The sequence below is a fragment of the Mobula birostris genome, chromosome 7 (assembly GCF_030028105.1).
Source record: "Mobula birostris isolate sMobBir1 chromosome 7, sMobBir1.hap1, whole genome shotgun sequence".
Taxonomy (NCBI): Eukaryota; Metazoa; Chordata; class Chondrichthyes; order Myliobatiformes; family Myliobatidae; genus Mobula; species Mobula birostris.
In genome coordinates, this window is record NC_092376.1 from 139144112 (window position 1) to 139166134 (window position 22023).

Genomic DNA, 22023 nt, shown 5'->3' on the forward strand with positions numbered 1-22023 from the left:
TGAAGTCATGTAGCACTGTAAAAATCACATTTAGCAGTTTTGCTTAATGAACAACAAAGTACAGATAAGTTTGTTTTTGGCTGTTGTAGATCTAAGAGTAGCTTCTTTAGCAGCTGCTGCTGCTTTTGGTTCTCAAAGGCATTTGGTGGTATGTAAATGATTTTTTTTAAATATAAAGGCTCCTGGAAATTTGACTGCTTCAGCTGACAAGCTCATGAATGTTCTTTATAAAAATGGTGCATAGTATGCTGTTTCTAAGGAAGTGTAGATTTGAGAACAACTTTCCCCTGTAATTCCATTTTTTTTTTCCTTTTTGCTTTGCAAGTTATTTTGGAACTCTTGTTATTTTGGTTGATCTTGCAGATTTGTCATACTCCAGCAGTAAAACTTGGCGACCTTGGCCTCACTACCTCCTTTGTGCAATTGGATCCTTGATTTCCACACTTGCAGAGCTCAGTCAGTTCAGATTGACAACATCTCTACATCTTCATCAGCTCAGATGCACCACAAGGCTGTGTGATTAGCCCCCTATCTTACATGTTTTATATTGATGACTGTGAGGCTAAGCACTGCTCCTATGCCATATTCAGGTTTGCTATTGTCGTTGGCTGAATCGGAGGTGGTGACGAATCAGCATATAGGAAGGAAACTTAAAATCTGGCTGAGTGGTGCCACAATGACCTCTTACTCAATGTCAGTAGGACCAAGGAGCTGACTGTTGGCTTCAGAAGGAGGAAACCAGAGATCCATGAGGCAGTTCTCATTGGAGGATCAGAGGTCGAGAAGGTTAGCAACTTTAGATTCCTCATTTCAGCATGTAAGTGCCATTACTAAGAAAACACAGCAGAGCCTCTACTTCCTTAGGAGTTTGTGAAGATTTGATGTAACATCTATAAAATTTGAACAAAATTATAGATGTGTGCTGGAGAGTATATTGACTGGTTGTATCACAGCCCAGTATGGAAACATGAATACCCTTGAACAGAAAAAATCATACAAAAAGTAGTGGATATCCGGCATTGAGCACATCTACATGGTGCACTGTTGTAGAAAAGCAGCATTCATCATCAAGGACCCCCACTGCCTGGACCATGTGCTTTTCTCACTGCTGCAATCAGGAATAAGGTACAGGAGCTTCAGGACTCACATCACCAAGTTCAGGAACAGTTATTACTCCTCAACCATTTGCTCTTGAACCAGTAAACTTAATCTTTTCTCTGATACTGTACTTGACAGCTATGATTATTTGCTACTCAAAGGGAAAAAATAAGGTTTGTAAAAGGTGAGTATATTTGTCCCACAAAGACTAACTGGTGATGAAATTAGTGAATTAAGTAGAGAACTATTTTCTGGTTTGTAGTGAAGCAATTATAAGAAGTCTGAAAACTAATAGAGAACACTTAGTGTTGTACACCACCACATGCTGAACTCTGCAGTGCATATTAACAACAGTTGTGCCTCCTTGTAACTCCATCCAAGTGTCTCAAAATGCTGAGCGTACAACTGTTTCAGTAGTTTCTTACTCTTTGGATTCATTGTTTAGTGTAAGCTAGGATAAGTGTTCTTGTGATTAAATGGCCACCATGCTTCACTGAAGAAACCAAGGGATGTGCAGAACCAACTAAAGTTATACTAAGACGAGGTAAACAATGGTTGCGAAAAAGCTGCGTAAAAGTCAAAGTCAGGTTCTAACCAAAAATACCCCAGTACTTCCTGAAATAAACTTGTAAATTGTAAGTATTTTGTGGAGGTGAAAGGAAACTTCAGCTAATTAGAAGATTGTATGGACTAGAGGATGATTGGATTCCAGCATTTAATTGTTTTTTCTAGGCAATACAGAAATTTTCTAATGAACCCAATAAATTAACTGAAGTGTAAGAAACAAAGCCTTGGTAAGCAAAAATGTAGAAACTGGATGGCATGTGGGAATTGGTCCCCAGAGCATTAAAGGGAGCATGGGAGCCAGCATCCAATAGACCGATGCCAAACTATCATGATCTCCTAACACATCTTATCACCAAACATATATTCTCCCCCCCCCCCCCCCCCGCCCCCGGCTTTCCACAGGGATCTCCGTGATTTCCCTTTTCCTTTCATCCCTCCCCACTAGTCACCCTCTTGGCATTTATCCCTGCAAGGCCAAAGTGCTACACCTGTCCCTTTACCTCACTCCTCACCTCCATTCAGGGCTCTTAAAAAGTCCTTCCAGGTGAAGCAACACTTCATCTATAAATCTGCTGGGATCTTCTATCATGTCTGGTGCTCCCAGTGCAGTCTCTGTTGAGACCAGTTGTATATTCAGAGACCACTTTATCAAACACCTCCATACCATCCACCAAAAGCAGAACCTGGTGGCCAAATATTTTAATTCAAATTCCCATTCCCGTTCTGACACGTCAGTAAGTGGCTTCCTCTTGTGCCAAGATGAGGCCACCCTCAGGGTGGAGGAGCAACGCCTTGGTTTCCATTTGGGTAGCCTTCAAACTGATGAATATTGATTTCTCCTGCTGGTTTTTTTTTTAAAAAAAACTTCTCCCTTCCTCCTTCTATTCCCCACTTTGGCTTTTACCTTTTGTCACCAGCTCTTCACTTACCCCTGAATTCTCTCTCTTCTCCCCCCCCCCCCCCCCCCGCCCCACCTTCCCTATGGTCCACTCTTTCGAATCAGATTCCTTCTTCTCTGGCTCTTTACCTTTCCTGCCCACCTACCTTCACCTACTAGAAGGAACTGGATACCTTCTAGCTATCCTCCTTCCCCTCTCCCGCATTTTTATTCTGGTGTCTTCACCATTGCCTTCCAGTTCCGAAGAAGGGTCTCAACTTGAAAAGTCAACTGCTCGCTTCCATAGTTGCTGCCTGACCTGCTGAGTTCCTCCAGCATTTTGTGCATACTACTTTTGGATTTCCTGTATCTGTAGACTTTGTCGTGTTTGATTTATAAATGGTTACATAGCAAATATTTGGAGCTTCACTGCAATATATATTGCTTGCTTTGATGGTTTAATTTTGAACTTTGTTTTGAAGAGTGGAAGAAATAGAATATAATCAAAATTACATGCCCCATCGCAATATTTCAAAAGGTAATATTTAGATTGCTAGAAGATGATTTCATTCAAATAATTGTGTGGGTGGAAGGCCATTTTTTTTTTCAGCATACTCTTGGATGTAGTTTTACTCAAAGCAGGCAGGCTTATATCCAATTAAGACCATAAGTGACAGGATATTCTCCTGAAGGGCTTTGACAGCAGTAAATGCCCCCCATCCCTGATTTGTCAGCTGTCAAATTGCAGCTGCTGTGCCACACAGCTTCCACGAATGGTTTAGTTCACTATCCTACAGTAGCTTTTGGCAGTGAAGCTTTCACCAACCCAGTATTAACACCAACTCAAGCATCCCTTATTCATTTTGATGTTTTAATTCAAAATAAAAGCCTACCTTTTTGGTGACATAAAGGCATGTGGCCTCTGGGAAGTATTGTACTTCTCTTTGTTGCAGAATGCAAGTTAGTCGTCTTGGAATACATGGCTTTGTGTACACAATTGTCTGCTCCTCCGAATAAAATGAAATGGCTAAGGTTGTCATTGAGGCACAATGACCTAAATTTTCTTTCATGGGGAGGAGCTACATTCATTTGCAGTAGATTCCATTAAGCTTGTGGTTGGATCTTGCAAAACTATATTATCTTTAAGATCAATCAGAATAAAAATACAGTGCAGGAACAAACCCATGGAATGGATGAAGTGGCTAAATAAAACTATTGAATGAGTTAAAACAGATTGTAGGGAAATAGTCAATATTTTGGATTATTGACATCTGTGTTTTTTAAACTTCATAACTTTATTCAGGTAATGTAGCGCTCTAGTGCAAATGTACCCATTTCGCTGGTATTGGTTATTCCTAGGTCATGGATAAGATGGATTGAATAGATTGTTCTTCAAAAAATGTGCAAGCTGTTCTGCATTTTCCTAATACTAAACATGTATACTTACAACAGAGAATCTGTTTATACTGAATTAAGGATGTTTGTGCTGTTGACTAGAAATTAAGTTTATTTACTTTTAATTTTTGCAGCAATTAGATTGATGCTGCATGTATTCAAATAGAATTGGGTGTTATTGTTACATTTACGGTGATGCATTGAAAAGCTTGTCTGGTATATTCATGCAGGCCAGGTCACACAATACATTGAGGTAGAACAAGGTAAAACAATGAAATGCAGAGCAAAATGTAAATCAGGAAAAAGTGCAGTGCAGGTAAACTAAAAGGTAGAATGAGGTTAAGAGTCCAATTTATTGTACAAGGAAACTATTTAACTCTTAGAGCTGTGGTACAGAAGCTGTTCTTGAGCCTGGTATGTGCTTTCAGGCTTTTGTATCTTCTGCCTGATGGGAGTGTGTCTGAAGTGGGTGGGGTCCTTGGCTGTTTTACTGAGGCAGCAAGAAGTGTATATATGAGTACATAGCGGAGGTTGATTTCTGTGATGTGCTGAGTTGTGTCCACAGTTCTCTAGTCTCTTGCACTCACGTACAGAGCAGTTGCTATGCCAAGCCATGATTCATCCAGATATGGAGTGCTTTCTATGGTACATCAGTTAAAAATTGGTGAGGGTTAATGGGGTACTGCCAAATTTCTTCAGCCTCTTGAGGAAGTATCGGCATTAGTGAGCGTTCTTGGCTGTGATATCTACATGGTTGGACTGGAACAAGCTATTGGTGATGCTCATTCCTAGCAACCTGAAGCTGTTAACTCTTAACAGAGTTGATGTAGATAGGAAAATGTGCATTTACCCCCCCCCCCCCACTCCTTTTGCTTTGCTGACATTTAGGGAAGCATTGTTGTCTCAACACCACATTACCAGGGTCCATGAGGATTGGGGGTGGAAAGGGTCAGTGACTTGCAAACCAGCTCCTCTATTTTGAGGAGCTCAGTTTGCTCAGATTCAGCATGCTGTCTAAAGTTTTGAAAAACTTCTATAGATGCACAGTGGAGTGTATGCACGGTTACATGATTGGAAACACCAATGCCCAGGAACTGAAAAGCCTACAAAACATGGTGAATTTAATCCAGTCCATCACAGGAAAAGCCCTCCCACTATTGAACACAACTGCAAAGAGCACTGCCGCAAGGAAGTGTGGCTGTGCTCTCCACCCAGGCTGTGCTCTCTTGTTGCTAATATTGTGAAGGAGGTTCAGGAACAGTTATTACCCTTCAACCTTCAGGCTCTTGAGCCAATGTGGATAACTTCACTCAAACAATGCTGGGCTGAACACTAAGCACAACATGTGATCTCACTTTCAAGTACTCTACAACTCATAGTCTCAGTTGTAATTTTTATTTTCTATCTGTAGAGTTTCTTTTGCACATTGGTTGCCTCAGACTTTCTTTTGTGTTTCTACTGTGATTACCTGCAAGAAAATGAATCTCAGTATATGGTGACATATGCATACTTCGATAATAATTTTACTTAGAATTCTTTCCTTCCTGTGCTCTGACTGTCTTATTTGACATGCAGCCCACAGATGCAGGTATCATCTGTAGACCTATAGATGAAGTTAGAGCAGATTCTGGCTACATAGTCATGAGTGTACAAGGAGTAGAGTAGGGGACTGAGGAGCACTTTCGTGGTCCAGATGTTGCTGGCAATCATTACTGATTCTGGTTTGTTGGTCAGGAAGTTAAGACCCTAACTACGCAGTAAGGGGTTAACTCCTGGGATCTAGATTTTGGTAATAAAATTGCTTAGAATTAATGTGTTGAAGATTGAGCTGCAGTCAATAAACAATAGTCTGAAATGGTTGTCTTTGTATCCAGATGTTTCAGGGATAAGTGTAGGGCCAAGGAGGTGGTGCCTGCCATAGGCCTTTTCTGCCAGTAGGTGAGTTGTAGTGGGTCAAGGTTGTTTAGAAGGTTGGGTGATGTGTGCCATGACCTGCCTCTCAAAGCACATGATAGATGTCAGAGCTACTGGGCAGTAATCATTTAGGCACATTATCTTTCATGGCGCTAGTGGGCTTAAAGTAGATGGGAAATAGACTGAAGTAGGATCACGTTTAAAAGTGTCTGCAAGTACTTTATACTTGTCGCCAAGCAATTGATACTAGAATGTACAATCATCACAGCAATATTTGATACTGCGCTTCATGCTCCCTGGAGTACAAATCGATAGTAAATATTAAAAATTTAAATTATACATCATAAATAGAAAAGGAAAAGTAGGTAGTGCAAAAAAACCGAAGCTGGTCTGGATATTTGGAGGGTATGGCCCAGATCTGGGTTAGGATCTGTTCAGCAGTCTTATCACAGTTGGAAAGAAGCTGTTTCTAAATCTGGCCGTATGAGTCTTCAAGCTCCTGAGCCTTCTCCCAGAGGGAAGAGGGACGAAAAGTGCGTTGGCTGGGTGGGTTGTGTCGTTGATTATCCCGGTAGCACTGCTCTGACAGCGTGCAGTGTAAAGTGAGTCCAAGGATGGAAGATTGGTTTGCGATGAGTCCAAAGACTGAATACTCCCACCATTTGATCCTCACAGTATCTAAGGACATAGCTAGGGTCACCATGTGGGCCAGATGCTTTGTGGGTTTGCTCTCAGTAAGACTGCTTGTGTCTGCATTTTGACTGTGGATTCAATTGCACTGGAGGCTGTTGGAGTGTGTGGTGATGTACCATTCCCTTCTATTCTAAATGTGCATAGAATGTGTTAAAGCTTATGAGGAAAGGATGTACTGTCGTTGGTGATGCTGCCTGACTTCACTTCGTACCCCATAATAAATAGCATGTAAACCTGCCACACTGATGGCAGGGACTGTTTGGGACTCTTCTTTGGACTGGTACTGCCTTATGACATCTCTAACTTAATGGAGAATATGTCTAGATTTCCTATAAAGGTCAAAGTCCCTTGATTTGAATGCTGTAGATTTAATCTTCAATAGGGTGTGGATCTTCCATTTCATCTATAGTTTCTGGTTTGGGAACACCTGGAGTATCCTCTGGTGTACAGTCATTGATACACTTGCTTGTGATCTCCCTGATGGTGATGTACTGAGCTAGACCAGCAGCTCTGTCTTTGAATGAGCTTGGCTTGATTGTTATCTTTGGTTATATAGCAGTGATTGGGGGTGTCCAGGAATCATGTTGTTTCAAGACTATTCACCACAGAGTATATATGATGGAGTGCCAGATTCGTGTCTTTCTGAGGTGGGATATATCCTGTCATCAGGATAGCTGAAGTGAACTGTGGTAGTTCGAATGGGTGAGCAGGAGCTGCCCAGAACTGTCATGTTCAAGCAACCCCTCCACCTCTAATTTTGCTTGAGGATGCTGTATAGTCTATCTGGTGAATTGAGAAGCCCTCGGGTGGAATAGCACAGTCATGTGAAGCAGGTGTAAGCCATGTTTTGGTGAGACATTATGCATAGCAGTCCCTCAATTTTCTTTGCTAAATCAGTCTTGCCTTTAGTTCATCAATTTTCTCAGTGTCCTAAATGTTAACTACTCATTTGCTTGGGAAGGCGTGTGCCTTGAATCCAGCAATAGCCCTGCCACCCTACCACACTTCCAAGATAAGTAGCCGCATCTGTTCAGTCCTGGAGTGGAGTCACTTGGGCTGGAAGGTGGTGATGGCTTCAAAGACAGTCCTTGATTCAGCTGGCCTGTGAAGCAAGTTGTTCCCATTCAGGTCTGAAGGTGCTGAAGAGGAGTGGGCTGCCCCTGCAAGTAAGTGGGAGCCTCTGTCAACCGCAGTCATTTTTTTTAAACTGGATCCATTCTTTCTCAGTTCGACACCTTTTAAACTTTGAGTTTGTTCTGATCATCACTTATTGATGTATGCAGATACTTCAAGGAATTTCTAAGTATAGTTGACTTTCATTGTGTTAACAATGTTCAATGATAGTAATTTTTAATCTCTAGATTGCACTGTACATAGCCGCAAAACAACAAATTTCAGTGGTAATAAACCTGATTCTAATTTTGGACAGTAGTAGCCAGCTACCCCTTTGTAGAAATCGGAATGGTTTACTTTATCATAGATAAAGCTTTGCAGTCCTCTTCATCTGAATGTACTCTTTGAGGAATCCCATTATTCATAAATTGCACAGATGAAAATGGATGTGTTTGTAATTGTCATCTTGCATCCAATGGTGGCATCTTTTGTTCACTAAATTTTAGACAGCTTGTTTTCCTTCGGTGTAGAATCATTGGTTTTCATTTCTTATAATTTCAGTAATAGTTGACAGTTGCTACCAAAGAATTTACAATTCTGACATACTATTTTCAAAGGCTTGATTTTAAGCAGGGTATTGCAAGTCTTCAATATCCATAGAAATTGGTGTCTTCTCCATTTCATGTTGTCTTTTTCATGCTGACTGGTTCCTTGGTTGTCCAGATGGTAGCCTGAGGTTGTTGTAGCGTCATCGTCAACTCATGGTGAACCTATGGATAGATAGTGTATTTATCCTTGGGGTTTCTGTGGTAAGTTATGAAAGTAGATTGCCAGGCCTTTCTTCCACACAGATACTGCTGCTGCCTAGGTTGGGTCCAATCCAGATTTGAACTTCGGACCATCCACCTCGAAGTCCAATGCTGATGCCAGCACCTAAGATTACCCATCAAAAAAAAAAATCAGTGATACCTTTTACAATTTAACTTGTACATAAATGTGAAAATTAGCATGGGCTGTTTGGAGTGGTAGAAGTCTGAAGACACCTTGCAGATCCAGATCTGGGCCGTGCCTTCCAAATATCCGGACTTGCATCTTGGTTTTTTTGCACTACCTTACTTTCCATTTTACTATTTTCTATTTGTGATTTATAATTTAAATTTTTAGTATTTACTATTGATTTGTGATCCAGGGAGCGGGAAGCGCAGAATCAAATACCGCTATAATGATTATACGTTTCAGTATCAATTGTTTGGTGACAAAGTATAAAGTACTAATCATGAACATAATTTGCACTTGTCAGTTATGCAGGCCAAATTTTAACCAACTATCCTTGTTCATTAGTTTTTTGCCTCTGATCAACTTTGTGAGAAAATGCAAAATGATCTCTAATATTAATTCATCACAAAACTCAATGATCTAGCCACATGTGAGAACAATTAATTGACATAGCGTGGAAATGTAATTACATGAAGTGATGCAGCAGCCATAGTTCAGAATTGGCAATCAGTAGCAAAGCAGTGGTATTCTAGAAGAAAAGTGTTCCTTTTCCCCTCTTTTTCCCCCCCCCCCCCCCGATACGAACTTCTGCAACAACATTTTTTCTTTTCTATTAGGTAGTAGTTCAACTGGGGATCATCAGTGGTAAACTTCTCGATTTTGGAATTGCAGTATGAATTTTTAATTGACTTTCTTATATAGAGTGCCATGTTTTTAAAAAATGCAATAGTAAGGTAGAAGCTAATAACTTTAAAACTTTTTGCTTTTTAATACATGGGATTTTAATTGAAGATTACAGTTGAGGCTGGGAGGTTTCCTTGGGACTAATTGTGATGTGCACCATTTTAATAACTCCAGCAAATTTTCAAGGTATTTTGCAGTGGGGCTATATTATTTCAAATTTGCATACTTAATATTTCAGTTCTCTACAAAACGTTACATACTGCAAACTGTTATTTTGCTGAATTGTGATTAACTGGATTTCCTTTTATTGACCTCATGGTTTCTCTCACTATATCTGCCGTGAATTAGTAACTGAACCAGTCCCATAGATGATTCCTGATAAATTACTGAATCCAGAATGATAGAATTTGTAATCTAAGAAATATTGAAGTTATTCAAGGATGTCCTCATTGCAATAACATTGAAACATCAGTTAATTTAGAATTTTATAGTAGAGAATGGGGTCTTTGGCACAGCTTTAATAATTTTGTAGAAAATCAGTGTTTTAGCTAAATCCACTTTTTATAATGACAGGTGTGTTTTGAATTCAAAAGAATGGCATGGTATATTGTAAAATTCATTTGGCAAGAAATGAGTGAATTAAACTACAGTTCATATATAAAGAATAACTAATCCAAACTTGCATACTCTGCCTGGAATTCTTAGTGTTGCTGAGAAGTTAAGTTGATCACGTTTGAAGTTGCTATACTTAGCCCTTCAACCTAAATTTAGGCATGTATACATAGGCATCGCCTTGGGCAATCTTTTGGGATTACAGATGACTGGCTTTTGGAAGGGTTGGCAGTCTGAGGGATGGCTAAGGCCAATATAGACACCATAGATTCCTTTCCTCTACATCTTTCTGAGTTGAAATGACCGAGCTCTTAGTCTTGTGAATTGACTCCTTGAACACCATTTATAGAATTCTAAACTATTTGTATTAAGTATGAAGCCTATTGGTAGACAAAGAACCTGAATTTGGGCTAATTTTATTTTTTTTGTGTGTATTTTACTGTTATTCTGCAGTTGCAGGTATTGTAACTGGAGAACTCTGACCATGTGTAGATTTGATTTTATTGAATGCTTTTGTTGGAACATCAGATTGTTCTCTTGCTCGACTGGCTAGAGGTGGGGGGGGGGGGAGTAAAATTTGTCTCATTTTTAAAGTGATTTCTTCATTCATAAATTCTAGCATCCATTCTAACCTCAAAGTTGATTCTGATGTTTACTTTTTCTGACAGTTTCCTGGTATTTATGATGTTTCTTTCCAATCTTCTGTAGGCTCTTGCTCTGTATTTTTTGTCCTAATTTTTATTATCTGGTCAAAACTGAAGTTTAAAATCAATGTTCTCTAATGTATTTCACCATAAGTAAGAGAATCTCCCTTTTATACAGCTATCTTCAGAAGAAAAATCTGGTGTTATTATAAGGTTAGTTCCCAGGTGCATCCAGCAATTTCCAAACACCAACAATAACAGAAGTCTTTAGAAGTTTTAGAAGTCTTGGGGCATGAGTTATTTATAGATTTGATGCATGGGATCTTTGGCATTCTTTGCAGAAAATCCATGAGACCCATTTTATTAATATTTAAAAATGCAACATTTTAACTGATTCTCAGGAGAATGAATATTTAAGGGTGGCATTGAGCACATGCAAGTCCTGCATAAGGAGTGAGAAACCTCAAATTAGTCCCTGCTTCATCGATGGATGAGTCTGGCTCCCATATTGTTAGCCATCTCAAAAACTCAGAAAACCAGATTATGAAATATGTTAATTTTCATCCTGTAGGACTGCCTAAAAACATAAACTGAAGTTTTAATTACAACCCACATTTACCAGTTATTTTACGGAGGCAGTGGATTCCAGTTGATCAAGGCAGCTGCTTGTTTGGGACAGCACTTAAAGAACTAATCGAGATGGGATTCCCTTTGTTTAGTTGAAACACTACGTCACTTAATTGGGACAGGAGAAAACATACAGCACAATGCAGGCCCTTCGGCCAACAGAGCTGTGCCTAACATGTCCAGGCTTTACCCATAGCCCTTTATTTTACTAAGCTCCGTGTAGCCATCCAGGAGTCTCTTAAAAAGACCCTCTCATCTCCACTGCCGCCGGCACCCCATTCCATGCACTCACCACTCTGTGCGGGGAAAAAAAAACAAACAAACAAACAAACAAAACAAAGCTTACCCCTGACGTCTCCTCTGTACCTACTTCCAAGAGACTTGGTGAACAGTTTCGAACTAGTGTTGGTTAGACACTTGTGTGACTGTTAGACACTGTGCTGTATTTAAAGCGAGTGGTTTTTAAATATTGCCAGTTGCATGTGTCTTATGTTTGAAAAGCAGTAATTTTTGCCAGTCATAGTTGGTGAGAAATAAACAGTAAGAGAATTTGGAACTGCGTTGCTCACTGCGGCTTTAAGCATTGTGGTTTGGAGATGCCAGAAATGGCTAGGAGTGAAAATGAAACAATTTCACTACTTCCAAGTTAAGAACTATAAAGGATTTGAAGGTGTCAGCAGCTATCTTGAATGTTCAAAGTTTAAAAGTAAAATTTATTATCAGAGTACATGCATGTCACCACATACAATTGGGATTCATTTTCTGGGAGCGTACTTAGCAAATTGATTGAACAGAGACTGTAAAACAGGATCAATGGACAACAAACTGCAAGTGCAAACATAAATAAAGAGTAATTAATAACAAGCCTGAAATAACAATGTAGAGTCCTTAAAGTGAGACCATTGGTGTGGGAAAACCGGAAGTAGAAAGAGTGTAGTCCTTTTTTGTTGAAGAGCCTGATGGTTGTGGATTATGATTAAAAAATGAAGATTTGGAGGTTGCAGTCATCGAATGGATTGCATGAAGCAATCCATTATCTGCACTTGGTGTCTATACTGATTTTGTTTATGTACATTTGATCAAAGGAACACATAGCGTATGCTGGATGAATTCCTTCGATAACTATCAGGCACTAATATAGTTTTATAGTAATGTAGAGGTATTGGTAGTGCTCTAATTTGTTCTGTATTTCATTTAAATGCATAAATTGTTGCTCAGTTAAGTGGTAGTTTATATATTTTTGTTTCCATGAAACTTTGGCCCAATTAGCTTTGTATAATTTTTGTGTGGGCCAACCTTTTCATCTGCCTTTTATATAAAACTTGCGAAAATGGATGTATCACACTGACCAGTAGCCAGTAATTTATTTGCACTGCAGCATGAAGTACAGAACTTATTTGGGTCTGGTGATAGCATATTTAACTTCGGACTCACCAGTGATTTTGGGGCTTGTTTCCTATCAGGCTAAACTGAGGGCTTGATGTTTTTTATCTGGCAAACGAGCAGTTTTGTGCTCATGAGGTTACCAAGTTGGATGGAGCAGGATAAAGCCCTCCAGCCCCATGTGCCTGCTCTGCTATTAAGTAACTTGAACAAACTCAGTTCCTTTAATGAATCATTTTTTTAAAATGCTATTGATAATGTGGTTTTAAATGTTTGAATTATTTCTGATTCAAAGCACTTCAAAACAGTGTAAGAGGTTGCAATGCCTCCAGGTTATAGCCAGCCATGAGACTAGCATGAAAATTTTAGTGAGATGGGGAGGATGAATACCAGTGCTTGTATAATACTATAATTGTCTGTATTTGTCATTTTTGAGATTATGGGATTCCTAACAAAACCAGCATTTACTAGGGGTGGTGCTGAGCCACTGCTTTGAATCACTTGGAGACTTGTCTGGCAAGCGTGTTTGCATGGCTGATAGGAAGGAATATCCTGGGAACTAAAGGATTAATGTATAAGGAGTGTTTGATGGCTCTGGGCCAGGACTGGAGTTTAGAAGAATGAGTGGGGGAATCTAAGACGAAAGGACACAGCCTCATAACAGAAATCCTTCTAGGACAGATGAGGAATTTCTTTAGCCAGAGTGTGTTGAACCTGTAGAATTCATTGCTACTGATGGCTGTGGAGTAGGAGTCTTTGGGTATACAGTGGCATGCAAAAGTTTGGGCACCCTAGTCAAAATTTCTGTTACTGTGAATAGCTAAGCGAGTAAAAGATGACCTGATTTCCAAAAGGCATAAAGTTAAAGATGACACAATTCTTTAATATTTTAAGCAAGATTATTTTTATTTCCATCTTTTACAGTTTCAAAATAACAAAAAAAGGAAAGGGGCCTGAAGCAAAAATCTGGGCACCCTGCATGGTCGGTACTTAGTAACACCCCCTTTGGCAAGTATCACAGCTTGTAAACACTAAGTCTTTCAATTCTTGTTTGGGGGATTTTCGCCCATTCTTCCTTGCAAAAGACTTCTAGTTCTGTGAGATTCTTGGGCCATCTTGCATGCACTGCTCTTTTGAGGTCTATCCACAGATTTTCGATGACGTTTAGATCAGGGGATTGTGAGGGCCATGGCAAAACCTTCAGCTTGCGCCTCTTGAGCTAGTCCATTGTGGATTTTTGAGGTGTGTTTAGGATTATTATCCTGTTGTAGAAGCCATCCTCTTTTCATCTTCAGCTTTTTTACAGATGGTGTGATGTTTGCTTCCAGAATTTGCTGGTATTTAATTGAATTCATTCTTCCCTCTACCACTGAAATGTTCCCCATGCCACTGGCTGCAACACAAGCCCAAAGCATGATCAATCCACCCTCGTGCTTAACAGTTGGAAAGGTGTTCTGTTCTTGAAATTCTGCACCCTTTTTTTCTCCAAACATACCTTTGCTCATTGCGGCCAAAACATTCTATTTTAACTTCATCAATCCGTAGGACTTGTTTCCAAACTGCATCAGGCTTGTTTAGATGTTCCTTTGCAAACTTCTGACACTGAACTTTGTGTTGAGGATGCAGGAAAGGTTTTCTTCTGATGTCTCTTCCATGAAGGTCATTTGTGTAGGTGTTACTGCACAGTAGAACAGTGTACCACCACTCCAGAGTCTGCTAAATCTTCCTGAAGGTCTTTTGCAGTCAAACGGGGATTTTGATTTGCCTTTCTCGCAATCCTATGAGCAGTTCTCTCGGAAAGTGTTCTTGGTCTTCCAGACCTCAACTTGACCTCCATCATTCCTGTTAACTGCTATTTCTTAATTACATTACGAACTGAGGAAAGGGCTACCTGAAAATGCTTTGCTATCTTCTTATAGCCTTCTCCTGCTTTGTGGGCATCATTTATTTTAATTTTCATAGTGCTTGGCAGCTGCTTAGAGGAGCCCATGGCTGCTTATTGTTAGGACAAGGTGTGAGGAGTCAGGGTATTTATAAAGCTTTGAAATTTGCATCACCTGGCCTTTCCTGTGATGACTATGAACAAGCCATAGTCCTAACAAGCTAATTAAGGTCTGAGAGCTTGGTAAATGTTATCTGAGAGCTCAAATCTCTTGGGGTGCCCAAACTTTTGTATGGTGCTCCTTTCCTTTTTTTCCACTCTAAAATTGTGCAGAACAAAAATAAAACACTAATCTTGAAATGTTGGAAAGAATGTTTCATCTTTAACTTTGACTTTTGGAGATCAGTTCATCTACTCACTTAACTATTCACAGCAACAGAAATTTTGACCAGTGGTGCCCAAACCTTTGTATGCCACTGTATTTAAAGTAAGGTTAATAGCTTAATTTGTAAGGACATCAAAGTTTATGGGGATAAAGTAGGAGAATGTGGTTGAGATGGAAAAGAAAATGGAGCCGACATGGTTCTGCTCTAATACCATATGGTTTAAAATAACTGCATTTCCAAGTCGAAGGTGTGTGCATTGGATTAGACTCTGCAGGTGGTATTGTTTACAGGTTCCTGATATCTTTTATGTGCTAACAGGTTTTGAAGGTGCAGCTACTGTGTTGGTGGTGGGTGGGTTCCTTTGGGGTAATGGGTTGGCAGCTTTGTCCTGGATGATGGTATACTCTGGTAGTAATGTCAAAGGTGTTTAGACTTGGTGATGTCGGTGTCAGGCAAAGGTGCGTTACTTAATCTGTATCGAATATTTTCTAGGTCATGTTACATGCAGGCATTGCTTAATTTACTGGGAGTTGTAAATGGAATTGAATATCTCATAATCATCAGAAAGTTAAGTGTTATGGAAGAAATGTCAGTGATACATTTGGGGCCCAGGGCATCCTGTAGAAGTGCTCTGAGGTTCAACTACAACCATATTCCTTTCCATGAAGTATGATTCCTCCAACTTGGTTACCCATTGACTTCAATTTTACTATAGCCATGCGGTCAGAATACTGCGTTGATGTCCAAAGCCATTCCTCCCAACTTGCCCATGAAATTTGGCTCTTTGCTTTTATACTTGGATTATGGCAGTGGCGAAATTTGAAACTGGCCATTGGCAAGTAGATTATTGTTGAGTAAGCTCTGCTTGATAGTGTTGTCAGTAATAGCTTCCATCAGTTTATTAGTGGAGCAGTAATTAACTAGATTTGAATTTGTTGCACCTGCTATCTGGACAATGTTCTCACTGGGTGGATACTAGTATTGAAACTCAAATGGAACAGCTTGGTTAGAGACTGTTCCAAATGCAGATTTTTGGGATTATAGCTGAAATGTTGAGTGATTGTATTAGCCCTGTGGAATATCCAGTGGTCAGAAATAGACTATTTTCTCAATATAACATGGAATTTAATTGATTATTTCAGAGTTGACAGTTACTTTCATATTTCAAACTTGGCACCAGTTCTTCTGGAATGCAAACATTCAATAGTATTTCCTATTTGATCTTTAGGAGTTGAATGATTTGGCCCGAGATCCGCCAGCACAGTGTTCAGCAGGTCCAGTTGGTGATGACAGTAAGTACGTTTTGTAAGTCGATCGTAAGCAGTTTTTAAACTTGTCTCGATTTTGTTCTACAGCAACACTAATATATGACTTAAGATTTTTAATTTTGTCTGCAGTGTTCCATTGGCAAGCCACAATAATGGGGCCGGTAAGTTGAAATATTACTACCTTTTAATCTTAAAGAATGAGGTTGCAACTTTGGAAATATATTGAACTCACTAAAACTTTTCCTTTAACAGAATGACAGCCCCTATCAGGGTGGTGTATTTTTCTTGACCATTCACTTTCCCACAGATTATCCCTTCAAACCGCCCAAGGTAAGTTTTTTAAATTCATAAGTTTTATTATGTGTGAGTTTTGCATTGGGAGTAACTTTAGTTTGTATCTCTCCAGGTTGCATTTACAACAAGAATCTATCATCCAAATATTAACAGTAATGGCAGCATCTGTCTTGATATTTTACGGTCACAGTGGTCCCCAGCATTAACTATTTCAAAAGGTACTTCGATCTTTTTGATTACAATCTGCATTAACATTAATGCGTGCTCCTCAAATGAAAATATTAGTCACAAGTAAACAATTCTTCACTTGTGATAAATTGTTTCTACCTATAAATATGATAAATCATGATATTTTGCTTTGTCACTTAGTGCATTTCTTAGTAAAGCAGATGTAAAGCTATTCATTGTGTACCTTTCATCAGTTCTGCGGAGTTAATATTCTTGTCAAACTATTTTGAAGTGTTTCTGTCTTGTATGTATTTAATTAGGTTGCTGTCCCAGAGTGACACCTTCAAATGCTGTCATTTGCTAGAGTTGCCATGAGTGGCAGCCCTAAAACAATTGTGATCTTTAATAATTTAAAAGAAAGTTTAAAGTTGCTGCCAATGAGTTAATTACTACTCGGTATATTATGGGCTCTGGTGATACAGCGCTGAGTAGGCTCTTTGAGCAAAGCCGCACCAGCAACCCCCATTAACCTCAAATTAACCCTAACCTAATCAAGGTATAGTTTACAATGACCAATTAACCTACACTGTATGTCTTTGGACTGTGGGATAAAACTAGAGAACCCTGGGAAAACCCATGCATTCTATGGGGAGGTTCTACAGACTCCTTAAAGGACACCAGGATTGAAATCTGAACATTTAATAGTGTTGCGCTAACTGCTAGGCTACCTTCATAGTATATAAAATATTAATGCTAAATCTGTCCCTTGTTTATTAAACTAAAATTGACAGTATATTCCAAAAAAAAATACAAAACATTCCACTGCTTTGCTCTTGCTTAGAAGTTAAGTTAACCCTTGTATGCATTTGGAATGCTTATTGGGAGCACAGTGGCCTACTGCCACATGGTTTGGAGCAATTACTAGTTTATTATTATCAGGTGTACCAAGATAGTGAAAAGCTTGGCTTTCATATTGTTTATACAGATCAAATCATAACACGGTGTGCATTGAGCTAAAATAAGGTAAAGTAATAATGCGGAATAGTGTAAAAGCTGCTGAAAGTGCAGTGCAGGTAAATGATAAAGTACAAGATCGTAACTAGATAGATTGATGCCAAGAGTTCATCTTGTCATAAAAGAAGTCCATTCTAGAGTCTGATAATAGTGACACTGAAACTGACCTTGAACCTGGTGGTATGTGCTTTCAGGCTTCCATATTTTCTGCCCAATAGTGTTGGTGGATGGTAGGTGAACTGGTGGGAGTTGATAGATAGGCTTTTTTTTTTTAAAAAAGGATACCTACTGCATGTTCCAAAAGAAACTAGAGCCATAGCTGCTATGAATGGTGAGATTTTATTGATTCCTTCCAGCTCAAATGTGGTGCACAGCATTTAAGTAGGCTATCATTTGTCTTTTTACTAGAAATCATGTATATTAATAGTCAATAATGAAGATCCTATATAAATATTCATATTCAGAATCAGGTTTAATATTACCACGTCGTTAAATTTAAGGCAGCAACGTTCTATTTACAGTATTACTATTTATTCAGCATTAGAAATAAAACGTCTTTCCAGTTAAGATCTGGCTTCAGCTACAATAGATTGTTGATATGACCCGCTGTTATGAATTTAAAATTATTTGCTTTACAAGTTTTCAAATAACAATGTTTTATTTATGAATGTTTTTTAAACTAATGAATAACACTAGCTATTACACTGAAATTCTGGCAATGCATTTATCTGTTTTTAAGTTACAAATGTTTACTTAACAAGGTGTTTTCCAAGAATTGATTCCTTATGTGAATTGAGGAATCCTTTTAACTGGTTGCAGAACCAGCAATAAGCTAGTATGCAGTAAAGACTTGAAGATGCTGGAAGTATTTTGATCAGTCGTGATCTACTAGAAATAATGCTAGTTCAGGTGTAATTGGACATAAGCTTTTAAACAAGCAAGAAAAAAAAACACAAATGACCTGTTGGTATGGTGACCTAATTAAAAGGTTAATATAAATGAAACAAGCAAGAAGCAGCAATGAGTCTCGAGAAACTGTGACTTAATACTGTGAAACCAAATGCCAGCACCTACTGTTTGGCTGTTGGAGAGAAATGGGTGCAATGGTTGAATTCCATGTTAATTCTAAAGCCTGTAAAGTGCTCAAATCAAAGCATGAGATACTATTTAGATTAAACTTCTCAAATTCTGCTTCTGTGCTTGAAGAAAGTAGATACCAAAAACTTGTAGTCTGAGTAGTGATGATTGAAAGTAAATATTCAATCAGTTTGTAGTCATTTCTACACTAGAAACAAAATTGCATTTACTAAATACTGTTAATGTTTTATCTAGTTCATGGAGGTCTGAATGCTAGGAAGGAGAAAGAGTTGGATGCAGATATTGCAGATGCATCTATATATAGATAGTAACAGGTACTGCTGACCAACATTGAGATGGTCCTGTGTTCCTACCGAGGCCAAACTATCGTATCCTGTGGCAATTGTGCTAAATGAGATGCGTTTGGAATAATTTCATAGCTCAGCTGGGTCCCTGTGAGGCACTGAGGGCTATCAGCTGCGTATGTTTTGTGACTTGGTGAATAAACAGTGTTTTTGTGCACCTGAAACCCTAGTCTGCATTGGGTTTGGGAGGAACTTTGAATATCCCAGTGAGTAACAGCATTGGATTTTATAGATCGGGTGCGATATAACAACCTGTGTGGTGCTGATTGAGAAGCAAATAAAATTTCTGTTGTGATGGTTGAGATGGTAATTAAGTGGACCACTTTGTCCTCGGTGTTGGTGTGCTGTTTGAATGTTGGAGTGGCAGTCATCCCAGGTGAAGGTACAGTGGGAAGCCATTCACTGTAGGAGCTCAGCCTCTAGTAAGTGGGTAGTTTCAGCTGAACTAGTAACACCAATACAGCAAATGTCTGTGTACTTGTCAATTTTGGGAGTATAGCTAGCCAAATATTCGAGCAATTGAATTATTTAATTGATTGCATCCAATTTTCCTTTCCACAAGATTTTGCTAGAAATGCCATTGGGTCACGATTTATTCAGTTCTAAATTCTGGTGGTGTATAATAGCATGCAGATAGTAATTTGGTACTGCGGCACTGTTTTAGGTGTAGTAACACCTATCCAGCTAGTTAGATGCATTTATGGTATGTGTGAATGGTAGTTTTGCCATGGATAATGGAAGTGTAAGCATCTTTTAACTACATTTTAACTTTTTTCCCCCCAGTTCTTTTGTCCATTTGTTCACTGTTATGTGATCCAAATCCAGATGATCCCCTAGTGCCTGAGATTGCACGTATCTACAAAACAGATAGAGAAAAGTGAGTAAATTCTTTGAATATTTAAGTTCTAATGTGCTACCTGTGCAAAATAGTTTGTAGCCTTGAATTTGAAATGTTTTTGATTGATGTAAGATGCTGCTTGTTTCTCCATTCAGATTGCCAATTAGATACTAATATAATTTCCAAGCCATGGTGAAAGTTTCTGAATTTTGCTTTGATTGTGCATTTCTTCTTGACCTATTACTTGTATTTTAAATTTTTTGTAAAGTGTACTGACAGTTGTACAGTATGGAGCCCATCTCTTCCATGCTGACCAGTGGATAACCATTCCTATTTACTTGCCCTCTTCAGCTGCCATCAAATCAGCAATGAAAGGGTATTTGAGATTTGAGCCTTTTTATTCTTGCTTGCTCTTGTGAACGAGATTCTCAACTGCATGAGTGCTGAAAGATTATATCACAATTGGTAATGTGGATATTTCACCTTAGCCAAGTGTCTGTTTTGTGTTTTTAGATGGTAACTTATAAAACCCATTGGGCTCAAAAAAAAAAATTAGGATTAATTTGAGGCCGCAAACACGAGGAAATCTGCAGATGCTGGAAATTCAAGCAACACACATCAAAATTGCTGGTGAACGCAGCATCTGTAGGAAGGGGTATAGTCGACGTTTCGGGCAGAGACCTCTCGGCCCGAAACGTCGACTGTACCTCTTCCTAGAGATGCTGCCTGGCCTGCTGCATTCACCAGCAACTTTGTGTGTTGATTAATTTGAGGGTTTTTTTGATGAATGGACACAGTGATCAGAATGCCTACTCCCTGTGCATCTTAAATTGAACAAGTGTTTTTGTGTTTTTACTTTTATAATCTTTCTCTTTTACTTCCAGGTACAACAGAATAGCTCGGGAATGGACTCAGAAGTATGCAATGTGATTACATTAAAATGTTGACGAACCTCTTAAAATACAGCTGGGGGAACTTGCAAAACAATTTTTTTTGGTTTCCATTTGACTGCTTTCTTTGAGCCCACGCCTCTTTCCCCTGTGCACATGTTCACCTGATCCAGCAGTGCTGCGTTGTTTTGTGTACATATTTGGAACAGCTGATAGAAATGCCCCTCTCAATTGTTTGAAATTCTGACTACTTACAAAGCAAGTGTTAATGTCCAGTTCTTCAATCATAACATTTTTGTGAGACTAAAAGCATTCCTATTCATTGTAACAAGATTGTTTAAAAATTCAGGGTTTGAGTGCTTCCGAGGATGGGAACTTTCCCTTTTATAAATGTATGTTGGAATTCTTTTAAACTCATAATGGTTATGAATAATAGAATGAAGAACTTTAATTTGTTAAATGTTTTGCAGTTTTTATGCTGAAGAATGCAAATCTACATTCTAGTTAAACGTTGGAATGGAAAGTTGAAAGCATACTTGTCCTATGAAATTAAATGGTCATTTGAATTGTCTCCCTCAACAGTTAAATGGATTAGAGTTATTAGTTAGCCAGTCATTCAATTTTCCTGCTCCTCTTTGGTTTATATTTGGCTTGCAATGAATGACTTGCTAATAACTCTAATTTTCTTTTTTTTTTTTGTTTTTGTTAACTAATCTTAGCCTCACCTGGATGTAAGGATAAAAATTCATGACTGAACTTGTGTATATTTAATGACCCAAAGGCTCTCCTGGAGCTTGTATGTTCAAAATGATTAATCTGTGTAATAAACTGATTACTAAAGTCATTAAGTATTTCTCTGAACAGGGTACAAGAGAAACTAAGCATTACCATGCTATAACCTGCTGGCAATACTGAGCGTTTCTTTAAAAAAAAATTAGCGTCTGGCATCTGAGATCATGTCCACATTTGTAATTTAAGATTGTTTGCAGCACCCTGCTTGCTAGGAACCACCTATCTGTAGTTTCATTATTACATGATCAAGATTTGTATTTCAACAGCTAAGAAATGGTACCTGAAACTGTTTATTTTGAGTTAGTTAGCCTATTAAATTTTGGTCACTGGATTTTTTCCCATTATATTTTCTTTGAATATTGCATAGTAGATGTTATTGGGGCACACTGCCTGAGATTTGCATTGGAGAACTTCATAATGAAGTAATTGAGTGATTGCACTAATCT

The 22023-nt window shown here is 38.7% G+C and overlaps 1 protein-coding gene across 2 annotated transcripts in view; it reads left to right on the plus strand.

Moving 5' to 3' along the window:
* ube2d2 (ubiquitin-conjugating enzyme E2D 2 (UBC4/5 homolog, yeast)) overlaps positions 1–21629 on the plus strand; it is a 31714-nt gene extending 10085 nt beyond the window's left edge. Inside the window, exons 2-7 of one of the 2 annotated variants that reach the window (XM_072263802.1) lie at positions 16100–16163; positions 16269–16300; positions 16392–16469; positions 16546–16651; positions 19841–19934; positions 20780–21629. In XM_072263802.1, coding sequence (XP_072119903.1) covers positions 16100–16163; positions 16269–16300; positions 16392–16469; positions 16546–16651; positions 19841–19934; positions 20780–20825 — 420 coding nt within the window. In that variant the 3' untranslated portion in view covers positions 20826–21629. Of the gene's footprint in view, positions 1–16097; positions 16164–16248; positions 16301–16391; positions 16470–16545; positions 16652–19840; positions 19935–20779 lie in introns of those variants that run through there. The other variant, XM_072263803.1, reaches the window with a different exon arrangement.
* The last annotated feature ends 394 nt before the right edge of the window (positions 21630–22023 follow it).